We start from the raw sequence: 20470 nt of genomic DNA on the forward strand, positions 1-20470 counted from the left end.
TGTTCATATATGAGGGAAAAACAATATTTAATCGAGAAGGTACACCTGTTACCACCAATATTTCCATCTTCAAACCTTTTCAACTTCTTATTCATTAACTAACACCACCACACGTGTTTCTTTCACTGTTTTTTATCTTTTTTCCCCCAAATTCAACGCAACTAATAGTTACACATCTCATAATTCAACTCACTCATCTGCATCTTCTTCACTCTCTCCACTCATTTTTCACACATTCATTTCATTTCAACGTTCTTCATTTAATCTTAGATCCTTCTTTATCTAAACAAACATCTTAAATTTAACAAAACAAAATTTTATTTCAACACTCATTTTTGGCTATCACTCCACATTAGAAATGTCCTCTTTTTTTCTTTCATTTCTTATCATTTTTAAATACTTTCACTTTTATTTACCTGTTTATTTAAAATTTAAAACAATGGTAATTATGTTTTTACCTTTTCATAGTTTTTAGTTAATATATATACATTTATCGTAATATAGAAAACAGGATAAAATAAAAATGTCATAGCTATTTATATTTCTTCTGAATATAATATTTTATTATTAGAAACTAATTCTCATGTGATTGCTTTTTCTTTTCAAAATAGTATTATTAAATGACCAAAAAGTTAAAATTTAAGAGATAATAATTTATTAATTTAGTCTTTGTACAAGTATTTTTTTTACAAGTAATTTATCAATTTAATTCTTAAACTCAAAAAAAAACTTATTAAAATGAATCCTATAAGTATTATAGATTTGGTTTCTATCACCAATATTTATTTTACATGTTTTTAATTTAAACCTTATAAGTAAGATATTTTAAATTCGATCCATATATTATAGAAATATTTTTAATTTGGTCTCTTACCTGGAATGACCAATTTAAGAACACACTTCAATCAAATTAAAAATATATTATCTTTTCTGATAAAATTAAAAATTTGTTGGATAGACGTAAACTTAACAATGCATCATACAATTGAAAAATATCATATAGAAACTGTTTTAAATATATAACTAAACTATATGAGATTAAATAATTTACACGTTTCACTAATTTTTTTTATATTTGAAAATATAACAAAAATGATTGATTATTAATTATGATTGAGTTCAAAGGAACAAAAAAAAAAAAAAAATAACGTTGGCAGTATTCATCATGTGGCCTAAGTGGTCAAATGTATGTCAACGTGACACCTACTTGGTCAGAGAAGAACAGCATGAGGAGCCATTGAACCTTCTTCTTCATATTTATTATTTACTCATTTTTCATCATTCTTATTCCCATCAACACACAAAACCACGTAATCCTCTGTGTAATCTCAGGGACATGGGCATGTCCACTGCACCCAAATATACAAACTTTCTGCTTCTTCTCCTCTTTCTCTTCTCTTTTCATGCCTTCTTCTCTCATGCTGCCAATTCCCTAACAGTAGGCAGAGAAATCAGAGACAGCAATGGTACCGACAACTTGGTGTCAGAAGACCGCAGCTTTGAAATGGGTTTCTTCGGTTTTGATAACTCTTTGAGGTACGTTGGGATTTGGTACCACAACTTTCCGAGTTCAGCCACAGCATTCATATGGGTAGCAAATAGAGAGAAACCCATCATGGGAAGAGGAGGTTCCATCAAAATCAAAGGTGACGGAAACTTGATTGTTGTCGATGGAGAGAACAACGAGGTTTGGTCAACTAACAAGTCGATGTCAACGAACAACACAAAAGCTGTTCTTGGTGATGATGGGAACCTTGTTCTTTCAGAAGAATCAGAGCATGGGAAAGTTGTGTGGCAAAGCTTTGAGAACCCAACGGATACCTTCGTGCCGGGTATGTCCCTACCAATTAATGGTGGAATGGGTATGTTCAGGTCGTGGAAATCAGCAACGGATCCTTCACCGGGAAACTACTCAATGGGGGTTGACTCTGGGGGATCGACGATACAGATTTTGATTTTGGATGGGGAGAAAAGGAGGTGGAGAACTGGGTATTGGGATGGTAGAGTATTCACTGGTGTCTCCAATATGACAGGAAGCTCTCTTTTTGGTTTTAAAAATAACGGGAATGAGTTTACATATACGTGGAATGAAACTGAAAAGGTGAGGTTTCAGATAACTTGGGATGGGTTTGAAAAGAAGTTTGTATCGAATGAAGAAGAGACACTGTGGAATAATACACAACACGAGCCTTATAATAAGTGTGAGCATTATAATTTCTGTGGCAATTTTGCAATGTGTGATATCTCTAAGGCATCTGTTTGTAGTTGCTTGCACGGGTTTCAACAAGGGGAATTGAGTGAGTGGAATGGGGGAAATTCAGGGGGTTGTAAGAGGAGGACTCCACTGAAGGCTGAGAGAAATAGTTCTGGAACTGAGGTTAGTGTTGCCGATGATGGTTTCTTCGTTCAAAGGTGTACAAAGTTGCCAGATTTTGCACGTGTGGAGAGTCCGGGTGATGATGGGGATTGTAAGCGGTTTTGTCTGCAGAATAGTTCTTGTACTGCGTATTCATATACAATTGGAATTGGGTGCATGATTTGGTATGTGGACTTGGTTGATGTTCAACACACTGAAAATGATATTGGAAGTGTACTCAACATCCGTCTTGCTGATTCTGAGTTAGGTAAGATCTTGAGTAATTTGTCTTTCTTTTCATTGATCTTTTTTTGAATCTTGATTTATAAATCCATTTTACATTCTGCCTTACATGCTTTCTTCATGAACTACTTGAATTTGTCATACTTCATGTCCAAACCAATCAAGTTTAGAAAATCTTGTCCTTGTTCCATTCAATGCACAGGAAAATTTTTTGCTTAATGCGTTAGGTTAGAGATTTTCCCATATAGCAGGAGGAACATATCTGTTAATTTGATGCCTGTGAATATAATGGATGGCAAATATCACTTCAAATCCCACCCAAGTTCTCGCAAGTTTCATGGATTTTCTGGTAGTATTTACAGCATATGATTTTTATGTTTTCAGAAGCAAGCGACGGAGAGAAAAAGTCCAAAACTTGGATAATAATAATAATAGCTGTTGTGGTGGGGCTGATCTGCCTTGGGATCTTTGTATTGCTGGTATGGAGGTTTAAGAGAAAACGTAAAGGTATTACTTTTATTTCCATTAGATTTTTTTTTCATCCTTCTGATGAATGAATGACAAGGTATTACAAACAGTTTCTTGATTCTCACTTTTGTATATTATCTCTTCTTTTCCATTTTGTCAACAGTTTCCTCAGCTTCTGCTAACAACATTGCTGAGTTTCCAATCATTGATCCAACGAGGAGCACAGATTTATCGACAGAATTTTCAGTATCAACTGACTTAGGTTTGGAAGGGAATAAGGCAGAACTTCCATTGTTCACATTTAGCTTCATTGCAGCAGCAACAGACAATTTCTCCGAAAAAAATAAGCTGGGACAAGGGGGATTTGGTCCTGTATACAAGGTAAAAATTTAACTGTTAACCTTACCTTAAGAATAGCGTTAATTGTACAACAAATTATGCTACAAATTTTACAAAAGTGAGTGAGAAAAAGTATGCTATGTGATGGAAAGACAAGAGAAGAAAAGGTTAATAGCTTTATTTATTCCATTTACAGGGGAAGCTTCCAGGAGGAGAGGAAATAGCTGTTAAGAGGCTTTCAAGAAAGTCTAGTCAAGGATTAGAGGAGTTCAAGAATGAAATGATGCTAATAGCCAAACTACAACATAGAAATCTGGTTAGATTACTTGGATGTTCAATTCAGGGAGAAGAAAAAATGCTGGTATATGAGTACTTGCCAAACAAAAGCTTGGACTGTTTTTTATTTGGTATGTTTCTTACCACTAACTAAGCATATTCTTTTTCTGCATCTTAATTTGGATAAGTTTGAAACAGAACCAACCAGTGCATGCATGTTCTTAATAATTGGCTTGTTCTTGTAACATCATGGCAGATCCTGTGAAGCAAACACAACTAGACTGGACAAAGCGCTTTGAAATAATCGAAGGCATTGCAAGAGGGCTACTTTACCTGCACCAGGATTCAAGACTACGAATAATTCATCGGGATCTTAAAGCAAGCAATATTTTATTAGATGAAAGCATGCATCCAAAAATTTCAGACTTTGGCTTAGCCAGAATATTTGGAGGAAACCAAAATGAAGCAAGCACAAACAGAGTGGTTGGTACATAGTAAGTGTGCTTTGATTTCACTTGTTTCACTTTATTCTCTTCAATCTTATGTGAAGCAGACTACTAACTCTATATCTTTGACACAGTGGCTATATGTCGCCAGAATATGCAATGGAAGGTCTCTTTTCGGTTAAATCTGATGTCTATAGTTTTGGTGTACTGTTACTAGAGATTATGAGTGGCCGCAGGAACACTAGCTTTCGCAACACAGAAGATTCAAGTCTCATAGGACATGTGAGTAACTCCTCCTTGCATCACTTTATGACTAAAAAAACTCTCAAAAAACTTAAAATTTAGTGAAAAAGTTTCCATAAAGTAGAAAGGCACAAGTTATTTCTTTTCTTATTTAGTAGCAACTTTGGTGTTCACGTTAGTAAGTTGCAAGTTTCTATAACATGTTTGTGAAAGTAGAAGTATTTAAAATTCATGGTTTATTGGAGTGGTGAAGGCTGATTCTTTATGATGAAAAAATGGGTGCAGGCCTGGCGCATGTGGAGTGAGCAGAGAGTAATGGAGCTTCTTGATTCTTCCATTGGTGATTCAACTCCAAAGAGTAAAGCATTGAGATTCATACACATAGCAATGTTATGCGTGCAAGACTCAGCATCTCGCAGACCAAACATGGCTTCTGTATTGTTAATGCTGGCAAGTGAAGCCACAACTCTTCCTCTGCCTAAACAACCTTTGGTCACTGCTTCCATGAGGAAATTTGATGATGGAGATCAATCTTATAGCGAAGGCCTTGACGTGTCAAATGATTTGACAGTTACAATGGTGACAGGGAGATAAAAGTGTTCATGCCTTTGTGTTCAGTTTTGTTTAGACTTTTACTCTGTATATAATTTTGGGTTAAGAATGTACGTAGTGTCTGAACTTTAAAACAAAATTAGAATTTGTCTCGTCTGAAATTTTGATTCATTTTAGTCTTTAAATTTTAGAAATGAATGGATATAGTTTTTTTAATCTAATTATTTTAAATTATTTTTATGTATCGAACGAGTTTTGTACTAATTTTTGAGTTACTTACATAATTTGACATGTTTCTGCTTTAATGTATTTCAAAGAATGTATCTGACAAAAAAAGAAGAAGAAGATTTAACCTAATTGGATTAAAAAGACTATATCTATTCATTTCTAAAGTTTGAGAACCAAAATGTATCAAAGTTTCAAACATTGACGAATTTCAGTTTCCTATCAAAGTTCAGGATCCTAAAACTTACTTAACCTTATAGTTTATAAACCAACATATCTTTTTAGACTCAGAAAAAGTGCCTTGATTCTGGTCAATAAAAGAAGTCTTCTAGGTTGGTGGCTCTCATATGGAGAGATCATAGCAAAACCATCATGCATGCAAGTTGTATATTTGATTTTAGCATTTGCCTTGATTTGTTGTTTAGACATAGTTTTCATGTACGATCGTGCATATAGCAATTGATTATTGTATTCTTGGAGGGGCATCTTTCTTTTTTAAATATCTGAGTTGGACAACGCATAACTTGTAAAATAGAAAATCTCGCACCATGTTATATTATAAAACTACCAAAATATTCTGTTTGTGCACTATATCAATAGTTTATTTTATATAGATTTTGGGTGTTTTCTAGTGGAGATGATAATCTTATGAGGCTCGGATAAGATGAGACTATTAAGGACAATCAACTTTTTTTATACAAGTTTATGTTAAAGACTAATAAAACTCTAACATATGCATTGATCCACTATATAACATTGACATTTGAATGTGTTTGTGCCGTGGTGCAATTTTCTATACTACTACTATTTCACACGCATTTGAAATTTTCTTTTAGTATAAACCACGAGTATGGAAATAATTCAGGACTTCAACGTCACAAAATGATGAAATAATTTTGGCAAGTTCCTCTTCAGGAAACAACATTTATGTTTGAATATTTGTTTCCCCTTTCACTTTGCGAAAATGACTCTCTAGGAGATATTTAGTTCGAAAAGTCGTAAAACGAAGTTGTACGTTGTTTACAATATAGTTTCTTCAGCATTAACACTTCTACGTTAGAAAAAATAAATTGATTTTTCGTAAATAATTTGTTTATAAATTTCAAAAAGTCATATGAAAAAGCTTTTACGAATTTAAGTTATGAAAAGTAATTATAATTGTTTTGATACTTTTCTTTTTGGGAATGTTTATGAAAAAAATTGTCCAAGACCCTAATAGCATTTCTAGAAGTCCTTCTATCATATTTTAATTTAAATTTTATAGATTTTGCTGTGTTTTTCAAGATTTTTTTTTTTTTGCAATTTTCATTTCAATTGAAAGATGTTATAAGACTCACACTCTCGTTCTTATTTTATTAAAATAAGCTTTTGGGTAAATGGTTGGTTCATAACAACAAATAGAAACATATTTTTGTTTTTAATAAAATAAGAAAAAAAATACACTTTACTATAAAAACTTTAACTTTTTTAATTAATACTTTTTTAAACTCAATTAATATCTTTACCTATGTATAAAGAGAATTATCTTTTTTATTCAAAATTATTTTCCAATTTTACTATTTGAATAAAAAATTTAAATTTAAATAATTATTTTATTAATTTTATTCTTTAAGTAATTGTTTTTTCTTAAATTTAATCATTTATTAAATTTAACTACTTTTTCAAATTATAAAAATTATTTAGATTTACTATAAAAATTAAATTTTATTATAAAAAAAACACACATGTGTATCACATATGTTCTCACTGGTATAAGATAATTAAGTATATATATATATATATATATATATATATATATATGTTTAATATTTACTAACGAAGAAATTAACATTAATGTATAATTATCTTTAAAAAAACATTAAAAATTTTAAATTTACAAAATGTAAAAGATAGAAAATATGTTTCATGAAATTAATATTTCCTTTAATAAATCGACAATAATCACTAAAACCAAACAACTAAAAATATAATTTCTTTTGTTATATTTAAATAAAATATTCATATTATTTTAATTAATCGACTATTTATCCAATACTTATTATTCTTATAAATCATGTCTCATTTTTTATTATAACACTTCACTTAACAACTCTTATAATAGACTTCAGACATACACGTTTTCAAAGGACGATGCAATTAGAAGAAAACAAATTTCTCGAATATTTTATTCTATTCAAACGCACGGATTGGGAAAGTTAAAATTAATTTGTGTATAAACTTTTAAAAAAAATCATATAAAAAAGGTTTTGCAAATTTAAGTTATAAATAAATAATTTTAATAATATTTTTATTTTTCTTTTTGGGATGCTTATGAAAGAAATTGTCCAACACCCTAATAGCATATATAGGAGTCCTTCTGCCATATCTTAATTTAATTTTTATGGTTTTTTCTGTGTGACATTATTTTTAAAATTTTTTAGAATTGTTTCCAGTACAATGATTTTATAAGACTCACATTCTCATTCATGCTTTATTAAAATAAATTTTGATAAATTGTTGACTCATAAAAATAGATATATACATATTTTATTTTCAATATAATAAAACAAATACAATTCTATTGTAAAAATTTATATATATTTTAATTTTATTTGCACTTTATAAATAAGATAATAAATACATGTTTTATCTTTAATAATCTTCACGTAGGTTTGTTAAAAATAACGTTAATATATAATTGTTATTAAAAGATCTTTTATTATTTATTTTTGGTTTTGTAAATTTAAAATTTGTTTTAAAAATAATTGTGTATTAAGGAGATAATTTTTCTTTTATTAAATACTTTACTAATACCATATGTGTTAAATTATCTTAATCAAAATTCAAACAAAAATAATAAATTTTTATTTTATTTTAAAAATATAATTTTATTCTTATTATATATTACAAATAAAATAATTCCAAAAAGAAGCAGAAGTGATGTTTTATTCCAAACATATAACTTTTTTCTCATTATATCACAAATAAAATATATCAAACTATTATTATTTTGAACCAATTATTTATTCAATAATTTAATATTTTTATTACGTAATGTCTTATTTTTCATAATTCTTCGTTGACTCTTATAATATTCCTGTCTTAATCTTAAGTATCTTCTCAGAATTTGAAAAATAAACTTCCGAATATAATAAGCTTATGGCCCAAAGGGAGACATGTAATTAGTAGAACACAAATTTCTGGAAAATGTGTTTTTTATTCTATTCAAACACACGGTTGAAAAAGTTGAAATAATTGTCTTCTTCTAAATATATTGAAGAATATTAGTGTTATTGTTACACGTACTTGAAGCCTATCAGTTTTGAAAGTCTTCCGTAGAATCTTTCTTTCTTGTCACCTTTTATCTCACCTTTCCCTTTTTTTTTTTCTTTTTTTTTTAACTTTTTTTTTCTTTTTCTCTCAAATGGTTAAATTAATTGAGAAATACAACCGAGTTATTTTAATATCTTTATATTTATAATTTAAAGTAATGATGAAGTATTAAGAATTGATTCCTATGTAAAAGTCGTCTTTATAGCATGACTTTCAACTCATCGTACTCCAGTGATGTTCTTAAATAACAATCAATTACTATATACTAAAATCTTTCTTGAAATTCCTGTTATAGAGTGGGTCTAACTTATAACTGTCAAATGAAATTTTATTACATTATGTTTATTAGTTTTCTTTGTAGTTAATAGAACTAAGGATTATATTTCATATTCGTGTCAGATACATATATGTATATGATATTTTATGATATTTTATCAATATTTATTAATAAATATTTAATTTATAAAGTTATAATCGACTACAAAATTCTTTTTAAATAATAATTAGTTTTAGTGATAAAAAATAATTAGTCAGATAATGACTAAACATTATAATTAAATATTATTGACAATAAAAATAGTTAAAAAATTATAATTGGTTTCTAAATTTGTAATTAAAATGGTTTATATTATAAATTGTTTTATAAATTTCTCATTAACATTAACTACTAAAGTTTTAATTTGGATCCACATAATAATAATAATATATTTATTATGTTTTTAAAATTTATCGTACATTTTTCGATATTCATACATCACATATTTATTACATATCGTATCTTATTATTTATTATTTTTAAAATAAATATATTGACGCATCAAATATATATCATATATGATACACGCGTCTTATATGTGTATGATAGTGTGTAACACATTACCGCAACATCTTTTTTAGTCTTTTTCTTTAGGATTCTCTTTTAGAAATTAAATGTGAAATTAAGGATGCAAGCACCTACAGCTCGACTCATGAATCCACCGAATCAACTGTACAACATTTGGAACACAACATTGTTTTAGTTTACATTTTAATTATATATGCAAGAGCCTTTTGCATATAATAATAATAATAATAATAATAATAATAATAATAATAATAATAATAATAATAATAATAAATTTTTTACTGTGTTTATATGTATTGTATTAGGTTTTTGGTGAGATCATCAAATCCTAAGGATACCTAAAAATTCTTATCATAGATACTTCTTTGGATAAGATTCCAAATTATCTATAACTTTTTTTTGTTACAACCACTACTTTATTTAACATTTGTTTTATGTTCTAACGTTTCGAAATGTTGATTTGTATGTCAAAATATCTTCCACATTTATTTTAATTTTTCTTATTTAGAATATTTTAATCTGATTACTAAATAAGCAGTCTAATAGAATTTAAATATAGGTATTGTTACTAGTAACTAACCATTGTCAAATACTCCTTATAAAAGTAAAAAAGTCAGGAAATAATTTTAGTTAGTTAGTCTTTTAATAAGAGTTGAAAAGCATACAAATAGAATTAAATGTATATCAATATATTATAAATTACTCATTCAATATCTTACTATATTTCCTTTTCATATTATTTATCAAAATCTCTTAATAACTTGAATTTAATCTTGGTTAAAATACTTTGATGGTCTTCGTTTTATTCAAAAATCTTAAATTGGTCCTCGAATTTTAATTGATCTCAATTTCGTCATCATTTTTGTAAATGTGTTTTAAATCAACCCTCTCCGTTATCAGTTGACAAACGACGTTTATTCTTGATGATGTGGCTGTTTTGTGTATTCTGACGTGTCATTCAGTTGTTTTGGCACATGTGTTCTTGGTTTCTCTTTTAAAAAAGAGTTTATGTTCATAACATTTGAAGCTTAGGGTTTGAAAAGGGTGAGGTGAAGTTGTCTCGTGCATTCTGATTTGATAAGATTGGTAATGTCTCCCTCTCATTCTTGCTCGTCCTGCACTTGCAATGGTTGGGAGATGAAAAATTCCAGTGTTTCTTCTCATGGAGGTGCGGTGAGGAGGTTCGATTTAACACCTGTTTGCTATTGCGGTGAAAAGGATGAAGTCATACTCACCTTCACGGTGTGGCACTCAAGAACGACTACGATCAACGACACTAAAGCTCGAAAATCGACCTCTGAAATGTTCAACCTCACCTTCGACGACGCTGAATCACCTTCAACGACGCTGAATCTCACTTTTGTCGACGTTCACGGCATTGACGCAGTGGGAGTCGCCCTCGCAGTCGCGATCCTTCAGCACCCGATTTCAATCCCTAATTCAGTAATTTAGGGTTTCAAGGACGGTGCTTATTTTAATTATCAGGGTCCACGTACCAATTTTTCAGTCCTCAATATAATGAATAAAGCCACGTCAGATAATTAAAATGAAGTTAACGTTAATAATTTTGACACCGTTAACGATTGGGTTGATTTAAAACACATTTACAAAAATGAGGACGAAATTAAGATCAATTAAAATTCGAGGACCAATTTGAGATTTTTGAACCAAAACGAGGACCATCGGAGTATTTTAACCTTTAATCTTTTACGGATTTTCTTCTCTTTGGACTTCAACAAGTCAAAGTCTATTTAGAGTGTGCCCATACCATATATTACATACTCATGTCAACCAAATTACCTAATTAGTGTGCAAATAGAGTTAAGAAAGAGTACTTAACTTTCAAAACATGCCTCGTAAGAATAAACTACATTGAAGGCATTCAGGTGCAAAATTAGGGGTGGCAATGCGGGCCGACCCACCCCGCATAGGCCTGCCCCGCATAAGGCCCGCATACCGCGGGCCGGCCCGCCCCGCCCCGCACATTTTATGCGGGCCGCATAATCTGGCCTGCCCCGCATAAACGTTGGCCCACGGGCCCGCGGGCTGGCCCGCACAGTTTGGACAAATTTTTTTTTTTAACTTTACCCCTAATTCTAACCATTTTGAAGCAGACCTGGACATAGAAACAATACATTTAAATCATAAATCAGTGCAGTAACATGATTGTTGGAGTCTTATAACAGTGCAATCAACCAAAACCTGGACAAGTGCAATAAACAACATAAAAAACAGTCCACCAAACGAAGTCTTGGAGCATTAAACAAGTGTAACAAACAAGTCCTGGACATCATATGAATGAAGTGCAATAACAACATAAAAGAGTACATAAAAGTGGTCTAGAACACAAAAACACCAAACCAACAAAGTTCAAATAAAAAACAGTCCAAAACATAGAAACATCTTCATGGTTGTAGTCTATTGTTCTTCATCTTCCATGCTTATGACATTGGAAGCAACACCGGAGGACCCTTCATTTACCACCAGATTTTTGTAAGTAATATTTTCTCCATCTTCTGCATATATTCAAACCAAAAAAATAAATAGTAAGTAGGAACAAATTTACTTGACAATAAAAATAATAGAAAGTAAGAATCAAATAATTACCCTCAACAAAACCATGCTTCCAACTAGAAAGGCAAATATTGGATTCGACATTCTCGAGTAAGAGTCGACTCCTATATTTGTTAAGGATCCGAGACCCAATGCTAAAAGAAGATTCTGATGCCACAGTTGTTATTGGGATGCTTAAGAGATCTCTGGCCATTATTGATAGTTCATAAAATCTTAGACTATTATTTTTCCACCATTCCAAGACATCCATGTGCTCCATAAATCAAAAACCTAGATTTGGTTCCTCCAAATATGTCTCAAGTTGATTCTTTCCAATTCTATTACCCAATTCACTATCACACTCTTTTAATTCCTATTAACAAAATAATGAATAAATAAGTTAGTAACATCAATATGAAAAGTTCCATACAAAATACATTCAAGTTAAATTAAACTTACATCAAATAGGCTTAGATGTGGAAGAGAAACGGATGAGGAAGAAGAAGATTGTCCTTGTTTGCGCTTTAGAACATTTGTTGATGTTGTTGTTGGCAAACTTTTACTATATTCAGCAAAAAGGTTGTACAACTTGTCCTTAATTTTTGCCAACTTCAATTCAGAAGTAAGAGGATCAATTTTATCAAAGCAGTAGGCCAATGTTTGTAGTTTCATTCTTGGGTCTAAAATTGCCCCAAAAGCAAGCACAACACTATATTCATCCCAATACTTTTGAAACTTAACCATCATCAATTCAGCCATCTTCTTTATCAAATCATCTCCATCCTTAACATTCTCCATCAACAAACTTTGAATCTTCCAAACTTGTAAGAAATACAAATTTGATGTGGGATAGCTTGTGGCAGACATTAAGGTTGTCATATCATAGAAAGGCATTAAGAACCTACAAATTTTTTCAGCCCTGTCCCACTCTTCCTCTGAAGGACAATATTTGTAACTTTCATCAACCATTGGCAAGCTTCCAAAAACACGTCGATATTTTAAGGCACCTTTGAGCATCAAGTATGTTGAGTTCCATCGTGTAGGGACATCAAGACAGAATCCACATGAATAATCAATGTCATCAAATTTGTCAAGACATTGTTTAAATTTTAAAGTTCTAGTCTCTGACCCCCTAATATACTTGATGTTATTTCTAATTTGATCTAGAGTATTGCCTAGCACCTTTAATCCTTCTTGCACTATCAAATTCAGTATGTGGGCACAACAACGAATGTGAAAGAATTCCCCACTACATATCAAGCCATTATGTAGATTAAGTTGAGTTCTCAAAGAATTTTGAAGCACATCATTTGCCGAAGCATTGTCCAAAGTGATAGAGAAAACCTTTTTCTCTAATCCCCACTCTTGCAAAAGTTCATAAACTTTCTTAGACAACTCAAAACCTGTGTGTGGGGGGGGCATGTGACAAAAGTTAAGAACTTTGCTATTTAGTTTCCAACTCAAGTCCACAAAATGGGCAGTCAAAGCTATGAATCCCTCAGTATTAATAGATGTCCACAAATCAGATGTCAAGCATAGAAGCAGAGTTTTAAGAATTAACTTTTCTTTCTCATAGAGTCTCCCAATATCTGCCTTAATAGTGTTTCTACTAACCATAACTGCATCAGGACACAAGTACCTAATCCAACTCCTAAGTTCAGGATACTCAACAAATTTATAAGGCAAATTGTGCCTAACAATCAGTTCACACAACAACTGACGGTGCACTGATTGATCTATTTTCTTTGCCTTCAATTTTCCTTGCATATCTAACATCATTTGACCAATATCTTCAGTTTTGATTTTACCACACTTCATAATATGCCTATTCAAATGTGAAGTTCCATATTTTCTTCCACCACACGCAAAAACTTTGTTGCAACCATTACACTTTGCCTTATTCTTTTCCTCCCCAACCTTACTAAAATACCTCCAACAATCAGCTGTGCTAGCCTTATTTCTCCTTTTATCAACCTCTACCGTTTCAGACTGTTTTTCAGTATCATCTTCTTCAAATTCATTTTCAGAAACAGTTATGTTAACATCATCCTTATCAGCCATTCTTGTTTCTAAATTAATCTAATTCAATTTCCTGATACAATACACACATTATCAAACCAAATCAGCAACAACACCAGCGAAATGAACACACATTTGAAGCAGTACTTATAAGTGACTGTAAACATATAACTTCCTAGTACTCAAGCCTACTACATGATTTATTTACGCAAACAAGTGCAGCCAAACAGAAACATACATCAACAGATTCTTCATTTTAATTTTCAGAGTAAATAAATCCAACCTCCAAGGTTAGACACTGGAACCAGAAACAAGATCTGGTAATACATAACAATCGAACAAAAGCAGGGATTGAATATGGTTGCGGGAAATGGAAGCGAACAAAAGGGAAAGCAACATTTGGACCTAATGATATGGTAATACATACCTGGGAGAGAATGCAAAGCAGGGATTGAATATGGTTGCGGGAAATGGAATCACCAATGAGTGCCCACAGTGTCTAAGAGCCCACCTCCAATACAGAAACTCTCCATCGGGTGAAAGGGATGGAGGGAGAAGCTCCTCCGTTGCGCTGCGGTGGGCGTGGTGCAGAGTGGTCGTCGTCGGTGGAAGGAGACTTGCGCTCCTGTGGTTCGCGGTGCGCTCCCGTGGTTAGCCGCCGTGCAGACTGGTCGTCGTCGGTGGAAGGAGACTTGTGCTCCTGTGGTTCGCGGTGTGCTCCCGTGGTTCGCCGCCGTGCAGAGTGCTCGTCGTCGGTGGAAGGAGACCTGCGCTCCCGTGGTTCGCCGCCGTGCAGAGTGCTCGTCGTCGGTGAAAGGAGACCTGCACTCCTGTGGTTCACGATGCGCTCCTGTGATTCGCGGTGCACAGAGCTCGTCGTCGGTGGAAGGAGATCGTTTGACGGCGTTGGCCGTGATGGGGTTCGTCAGCGGCGTGGATTGGAAGGAAAGGGGCACACTGAAATTTTGGGGCAGACGAAAATGAGGAAAGGGGTTTTTAGGGTTTTTACGAAAATGAGGAAAGGGCAGCGCGTTTCTTTCCTTCTCACTCTCACTCTCACTCACAGCAGCAGCATATCACTCTAACTCAACTTTTATGCTGGCCGCGGGTCAGCCCGTGCGGGCCGCGGGCCTATGCGGGCTCGACCAGATCGGGCCTACGGATTCAATTTTCAGGCCCGCCCCGCATAATTTGTGCGGGCTTGCGGGCCGACCCGCCGGGCCTGGCCCAAATTGCCACCCCTATGTAAAATATAACAAAATAATATCACAATAATGTTATTAATATAACAAAACATCCCTTCTTATGAATTTTGTAAAATTTATTAAATTATTTGGTAAGATAACATACTAAACAATAATGTTACCTTATCAAATAAGCAACCTTATTGTTATTTATTGTCTTTGAATTTGTAATTAACTTAATTCAATAAGAACTACACATTAAAAATTATTGAGTACAAACTTATGAAATAAAAGTTAATGGATAAAATTAAGAATGAAAGTGAAATTCATTTTAGTTGAAATAAAATTATTAAAATAAAAAATTTAAGATTGAGTTTCACTCCAATATGTTCTATTGACGAAGTTTACATAGGAACACTCAAGTGTTGTTTGGATAATTTTGATTTTCTCAAACTTTGAAAATATGAGTAGTATAAAATGACAGAATATTACTTTTCACCACATACATGTATGGTTTTGCAGTTAGAAATGCAGAAAAGAAGAGTGAGAAGCTGTGTTCTTATTACCCTGGGAGTTTGCGGCGATACTGTTTCTGAAAAACGAAACAAATAATCGAATGGAGCTAAGGAGGAAGGTGATGGAAGGTGTTCTTAAGAACAGCAAGAATCCAAAATTGGCGTGGCAATTGGTGAAGCGCGTTCTGTCTTCCCCTTCCTCTGCCTCTTCCGTCATCGATCACACTCAGCACCTTGTCACCGTCACAACACGCATCCTTGCAGGCGCCAACATGCACCTTCAACTCCACCACCTCCACAAACTCCTCCTAGCCTCTCAGCCGCACCACATTGCGCACCCTTCCATCGTTTCCATGGTCCGAGTCCTCGCCCAATGGGGTCACATCGACGAGGCCCTCACACACTTCAAATCCCTCAGAGCCCAATTCCCCTCATCCCCTCCCTCCCTCTCCTTCTACAACCTCCTCCTCCGCTCCGCCATCCAACACAACCGCCCCAACCTCGTCACGTGGCTCTACACTGACATGATTGCCGCACGTGTCACCCCTCAGACCTACACCTTCAACCTTCTCATCAAGTCTCTCTGCGATTCTCGCGCCTTCGACCACGCCCTCCAACTGTTTGATAAAATGTCCCAAAAAGGATGCCACCCCAACGAGTTCACTCTGGGGATTCTGGTCCGTGGCTTGTGCCGCGCGGGTCGTGTCAAACAAGCTTTGGAGCTTGTTAACAATAGTTACAGCAATAGCAATGGCAATGATAATAACAGTTCGTGTCGTATTGCCAACAGGGTTGTGTACAATACTCTTGTTTCTGCATTTTGTAGAGAGGAGCTAAATGATGAAGCTGAGAAACTTGTTGAGAGGATGAGCGAGGTAGGGTTGTTGCCTGATGTTGTTACTTTTAATTCGAGGATTTCTGCGCTTTGTAGAGCTGGAAAGGTTCTTGAGGCATCGAGGATTTTCAGAGATATGCAGATGGATGTGGAATTGGGGCTTCCTAGACCCAATGTTGTAACTTATAATTTGATGCTTAAGGGGTTCTGTAAGCGTGGGATGATAGAGGATGCAAGGGGTTTGGTTGAAACCATGAAGAAAGCTGGGAATTTTGTCTCTTTGGAAAGTTATAACATATGGTTGTTGGGTTTGCTCAGGAATGGGGAGCTATTGGAGGCTCGGTTAGTACTTGATGAAATGGCGGCAAAAGGCATTGAACCGAATGCTTACACGTATAACATTATGGTGGATGGGTTATGTAGAAACCATATGCTGTCAGATGCAAGAGGGCTGATGGATGTGATGATGAGCAATGGGGTTTACCCAGATACGGTTACTTATAGTACACTCCTGCATGGATACTGCAGTAAAGGGAAGGTTTTTGAAGCTAAACGTGTTCTTCATGAAATGATAAGGAATGGCTGTCAGCCGAATACTTATACCTGCAACACGTTGCTGCATAGCCTGTGGACAAAGGGGAGAACGCAAGAGGCAGAGGAAATGCTGCAAAAGATGAATGAAAAATGCTATCAACCGGATACTGTAACCTGCAATATTGTGGTCAATGGTCTCTCTAGAAATGGAGAATTGGACAAGGCAATGCAAATTGTAAATGAGATGTGGACTAATGGACCAATATCCCTTGATAAAGGAAACACATTTGCCACTCTAATTAATTCAATCACCAATGTATCAAACTGCTTGCCTGATGGAATCACATACACAACTTTAATTAATGGACTTTGCAAAGCTGGGAGGCTAGAGGAAGCCAAAAAAACTTTTATTGAAATGTTGGCCAAAAACTTGCACCCTGATTCTGTAACTTATGATACATTCATATGGAGTTTCTGTAAACAAGGGAAGATATCATCGGCTTTTCGTGTCTTGAAGGATATGGAGAGAAATGGTTGTAGCAAGACTCTTCAAACTTATAATGCCTTGATCCTGGGTTTAGGAAGTAAAAAGCAAATATTTGAAATATATGGATTGATGGATGAGATGAGAGAAAAAGGGATAAGTCCAAATATTTTCACTTACAATAATATAATCAGTTGCCTCTGCGAAGGAGGAAAAGCAAATGATGCCATTTCTCTTTTACATGAAATGTTGGATAAGGGCATATCTCCTAATATATCTTCCTTCAAAATATTGATTAAAGCCCTCTGCAAATCTAGTGATTTTAAAGTAGCTTGTGAACTGTTTGAGGTAGCTTTGAGTATATGCGGCCACAAAGAAGCCTTGTACAGTTTCTTGTTCAATGAATTACTTGCTGGAGGACAACTCTCTGATGCAAAGGAGCTATTTGAAGCTTCCTTAGAAAGATATCTCACAGTGAAGAATTTCATGTATAAAGATTTCATTGAAAGACTTTGCCAGGATGAAAGGTTAGCCGATGCTAGTAGCCTTCTTCATAAATTGATTGATAAGGGATATGGCTTCGATCATGCATCATTCATGCCAGTGATTGATGGCTTAAGTAAAAGAGGAAACAAACAGAAAGCGGATGAACTAGCAAAGAGGATGATGGAATTGGCATTAGAAGATAGACCTGTCGATACGACTTATCAAAACAGAAACAGAGTCATTCCTGGAAAACTACATAACGATGAAGGAAGTGACTGGAAGGACATAGTTAACAGGTATGACCATATGGGTGATGAAGATAATCAATTATTTCATTTTTTTGGATTCTGTTCATATTTGGAAAACAAGGTTCTTAATTTGATAGTAGGAGTGAACATTGTTTTTGTATGTGTTGGACAACATAACATGATGGATTTTGTGGGTCTCATTTCTAAACCTTATTAGTTAGACGGTTTCCTAGAAGAACTGATAAACATGAAGACGTTTTTGTATTTTTTTCATCTTTGAAAGAGTTGCTTTATCATGTGACATTTAAAACTATCACCTCTTAGTCGTCTCAAATATCGTAGTTCTATCAAATTAAATGCAAACCAGGATCCTATTATTTTATCATTGAAAAACTTTGATTGTCACAGGTTCTATAATGTCTATGGCTTTTCTTGAGTGCTATCCTTAATTTTCTTATGCTGCATATTCTTCCATCTTCACTAATGATCTATTCTATTATATGACAGGGATGGCGTCAGTGGAATTGCTCTGAAAACTCTTAAGCGTGTGCAGAAAGGCTGGGGTCAAGGAAGTATATCTAGTTTGCAGTCTCAGCCAAATGATTTTCTTGATTACTATGATGGCAGTGGTTAATTATTTGTTTCTGTTGGGGATTTTTTACCCCTTTCCTAAGTTTCAATCTCGAAGGTGGGACAAGAGGAGAAGCAGATCATAGAGTGTAAAGGTTTGGGGTTGGAAATATTGAAGACCTCTTTGTAAGTAAAAGTTTTCAATAAAATATGTATTCCTTTCAATGCCAAGTATACACACCATAGAAAGTAATTCAAAACAGACTTTACGAGTTGTACAAACATTGGTATATACTTTTTCCCTTTTGTATATATCTGGAATGTATATTGATTTAATGGAAAGTGAAAGGCCGTCAGATAATTGATCTGAAGGAGTAGTTGAACATCTCTTTAGCAAGTCTCTAAGGCTTTCTTATTTCCGCATCTTGATGCTTGGGAATCTCCTGACCTTTAAAATGACTGCAGGTTGGATTACATTTGAGGATTGGGACAATTCCTTGTTCCTGGATGCCAAGGGAAGGCAGATGTTTACCTATGATGCAGAATGTTCAGAATCTGTAAGAATTTTCTAGACAATTGGTCAGGGTTTGATGTGGCTGAAATGCTTTTTTGCTGGTGAATCAATATCTTAGTAAAAAAATATTAGAAGTGTAATACTACAACATTATCTCCTTGAGTGGTTTATGCAACTTAGGCCTGAATTTACAGGAAAAGGTTACGTGGCGTCATAATTAATATTAAAAATGTAATTGAAAACCATAATATGTGAATATTATTATTCAATGATGGATATTCTGAGATGTATGAGGTTCACCATATACCATTCATTAGTTTTTTTTTTTTTTATCTTATTTCGTCCATTTCAATTCATACTCCTTGAATTTGTTTGTTTTTGTTTCTAATTTACCAATTAGATAATCTTTTATCTGGATGGTGATTTTCCATTTAAGTTATCTGGATGGTTGAAATATTGTCATGCAGTGGTATAGGTTGAAATATTATCATGCCTATCTTAGTTTGATTCCCATACAAAAGATTTTAAATTAGAGTTCTTAAATCGCAACACATCAAATCAAGTTATTTTGAATTGCAATTTTCTTTGATCATGTGGTTATCTACTTAAACTTTTTATTATTATTTTCTCATATTTTGATCATCTGTCAACTGTAGTTAAGGATATCCTCAAGTATCTTATCTTCAAACTGATTGTGCATGTGCCTCAATTACGCATTTGAACACCTCAATGGCTATCAAGGAGGTAATTGTGTTCCTTAATGTAGGAAATGGAGATACACTATAGGGACAAATAGTGATGGATCAACAGCAGTGTATATATCCTTTGGGACTCAAAAAGTGGCTTCATTCCCCATCATAAACAGAAGTCTTCTAGGTTGATGGTTCTCATACGGAGAGATCATAGCAAAACCATCATGTATACAAATTGTATATTGTTTTCTTGTGTCGAGCCTGTTGCATTTGTGTTTTATTTTGTTTTTCATACAGTTTTATATTTTTGACAGCTTATGACATTCTTTGAGGAGCATCTTCTTCATGATAAGTTAACATGAGCGGATTGTAAAAATAATTTTTTCCTCATTTTAAGTCCGTGTCGAAGTTGCTAGTGATTTGTTTGGTACACTTCTTCTCCAAGTGGTTTTTGAAGAAATTAAAAGAATCACTTTTGAAAACTCTCACACGGTGTAATAAAACTAGTGAAATATTCTACATCACGTTAGCT

The 20470-nt window shown here is 33.7% G+C and overlaps 3 protein-coding genes across 4 annotated transcripts; 2 read left to right on the forward strand and 1 right to left on the reverse strand.

The window, feature by feature from the left end:
- The first annotated feature begins 1265 nt into the window (after nucleotides 1–1265).
- On the forward strand, nucleotides 1266–5144 carry LOC114177954 (G-type lectin S-receptor-like serine/threonine-protein kinase B120). Its single transcript, XM_028063573.2, has 7 exons — nucleotides 1266–2624; nucleotides 2984–3106; nucleotides 3231–3448; nucleotides 3603–3813; nucleotides 3939–4176; nucleotides 4263–4410; nucleotides 4657–5144. Exons 1-7 carry the CDS (start codon nucleotides 1337–1339, stop codon nucleotides 4963–4965), a joined length of 2535 nt encoding a protein of 844 aa, XP_027919374.2. The 5' UTR covers nucleotides 1266–1336; the 3' UTR covers nucleotides 4966–5144.
- Nucleotides 5145–11520: 6376 nt separating this feature from the next.
- Nucleotides 11521–14957, reverse strand: LOC114181441 (zinc finger BED domain-containing protein RICESLEEPER 1-like). The gene is made up of 4 exons (XM_028067900.2): nucleotides 14304–14957; nucleotides 12317–13949; nucleotides 11912–12230; nucleotides 11521–11820 (listed from the first exon to the last, which is right to left on the reverse strand). The coding sequence occupies exons 2-3, from the start codon at nucleotides 13916–13918 to the stop codon at nucleotides 12141–12143; spliced, it is 1692 nt and encodes a 563-aa protein (XP_027923701.2). The 5' UTR covers nucleotides 13919–13949; nucleotides 14304–14957; the 3' UTR covers nucleotides 11521–11820; nucleotides 11912–12140.
- Nucleotides 14958–15546: 589 nt separating this feature from the next.
- Nucleotides 15547–20328, forward strand: LOC114177951 (Pentatricopeptide repeat (PPR) superfamily protein). Of its 2 annotated transcripts, none has more exons than XM_028063569.2 (4): nucleotides 15547–18210; nucleotides 18670–18918; nucleotides 19198–19289; nucleotides 19903–20328. In XM_028063569.2, exons 1-2 carry the CDS (start codon nucleotides 15677–15679, stop codon nucleotides 18794–18796), a joined length of 2661 nt encoding a protein of 886 aa, XP_027919370.2. In that variant the 5' UTR covers nucleotides 15547–15676; the 3' UTR covers nucleotides 18797–18918; nucleotides 19198–19289; nucleotides 19903–20328. The 2 variants fall into 2 exon arrangements, with proteins under 2 accessions (XP_027919370.2, XP_027919371.2); XM_028063570.2 differs by having other exon boundaries at nucleotides 20013–20328.
- Nucleotides 20329–20470: the final 142 nt, after the last annotated feature.

This window comes from Vigna unguiculata, chromosome 3 (genome assembly GCF_037176805.1).
Source record: "Vigna unguiculata cultivar grain cowpea cultivar isolate G323 ecotype 2 chromosome 3, ASM3717680v1, whole genome shotgun sequence".
Classification (NCBI taxonomy): domain Eukaryota; kingdom Viridiplantae; phylum Streptophyta; class Magnoliopsida; order Fabales; family Fabaceae; genus Vigna; species Vigna unguiculata.

Bases quoted from the DNA above. Each gene is read 5' to 3' on its own strand.
- LOC114177954 (XM_028063573.2), top strand. From the start codon at position 1,337: ATGGGCATGTCCACTGCACCCAAATATACAAACTTTCTGCTTCTTCTC. The intron at 3,449-3,602 runs GTAAAAATTTAA...TTCCATTTACAG, and splicing joins GATTTGGTCCTGTATACAAG to GGGAAGCTTCCAGGAGGAGA. The intron at 3,814-3,938 runs GTATGTTTCTTA...ACATCATGGCAG, and splicing joins CTTGGACTGTTTTTTATTTG to ATCCTGTGAAGCAAACACAA.
- LOC114177951 (XM_028063569.2), top strand. From the start codon at position 15,677: ATGGAGCTAAGGAGGAAGGTGATGGAAGGTGTTCTTAAGAACAGCAAG. The intron at 18,211-18,669 runs GTATGACCATAT...ATTATATGACAG, and splicing joins TGGAAGGACATAGTTAACAG to GGATGGCGTCAGTGGAATTG.
- LOC114181441 (XM_028067900.2), bottom strand. From the start codon at position 13,918: ATGGCTGATAAGGATGATGTTAACATAACTGTTTCTGAAAATGAATTT. The intron at 12,231-12,316 runs GTAAGTTTAATT...TTTTGTTAATAG, and splicing joins CACATCTAAGCCTATTTGAT to GAATTAAAAGAGTGTGATAG.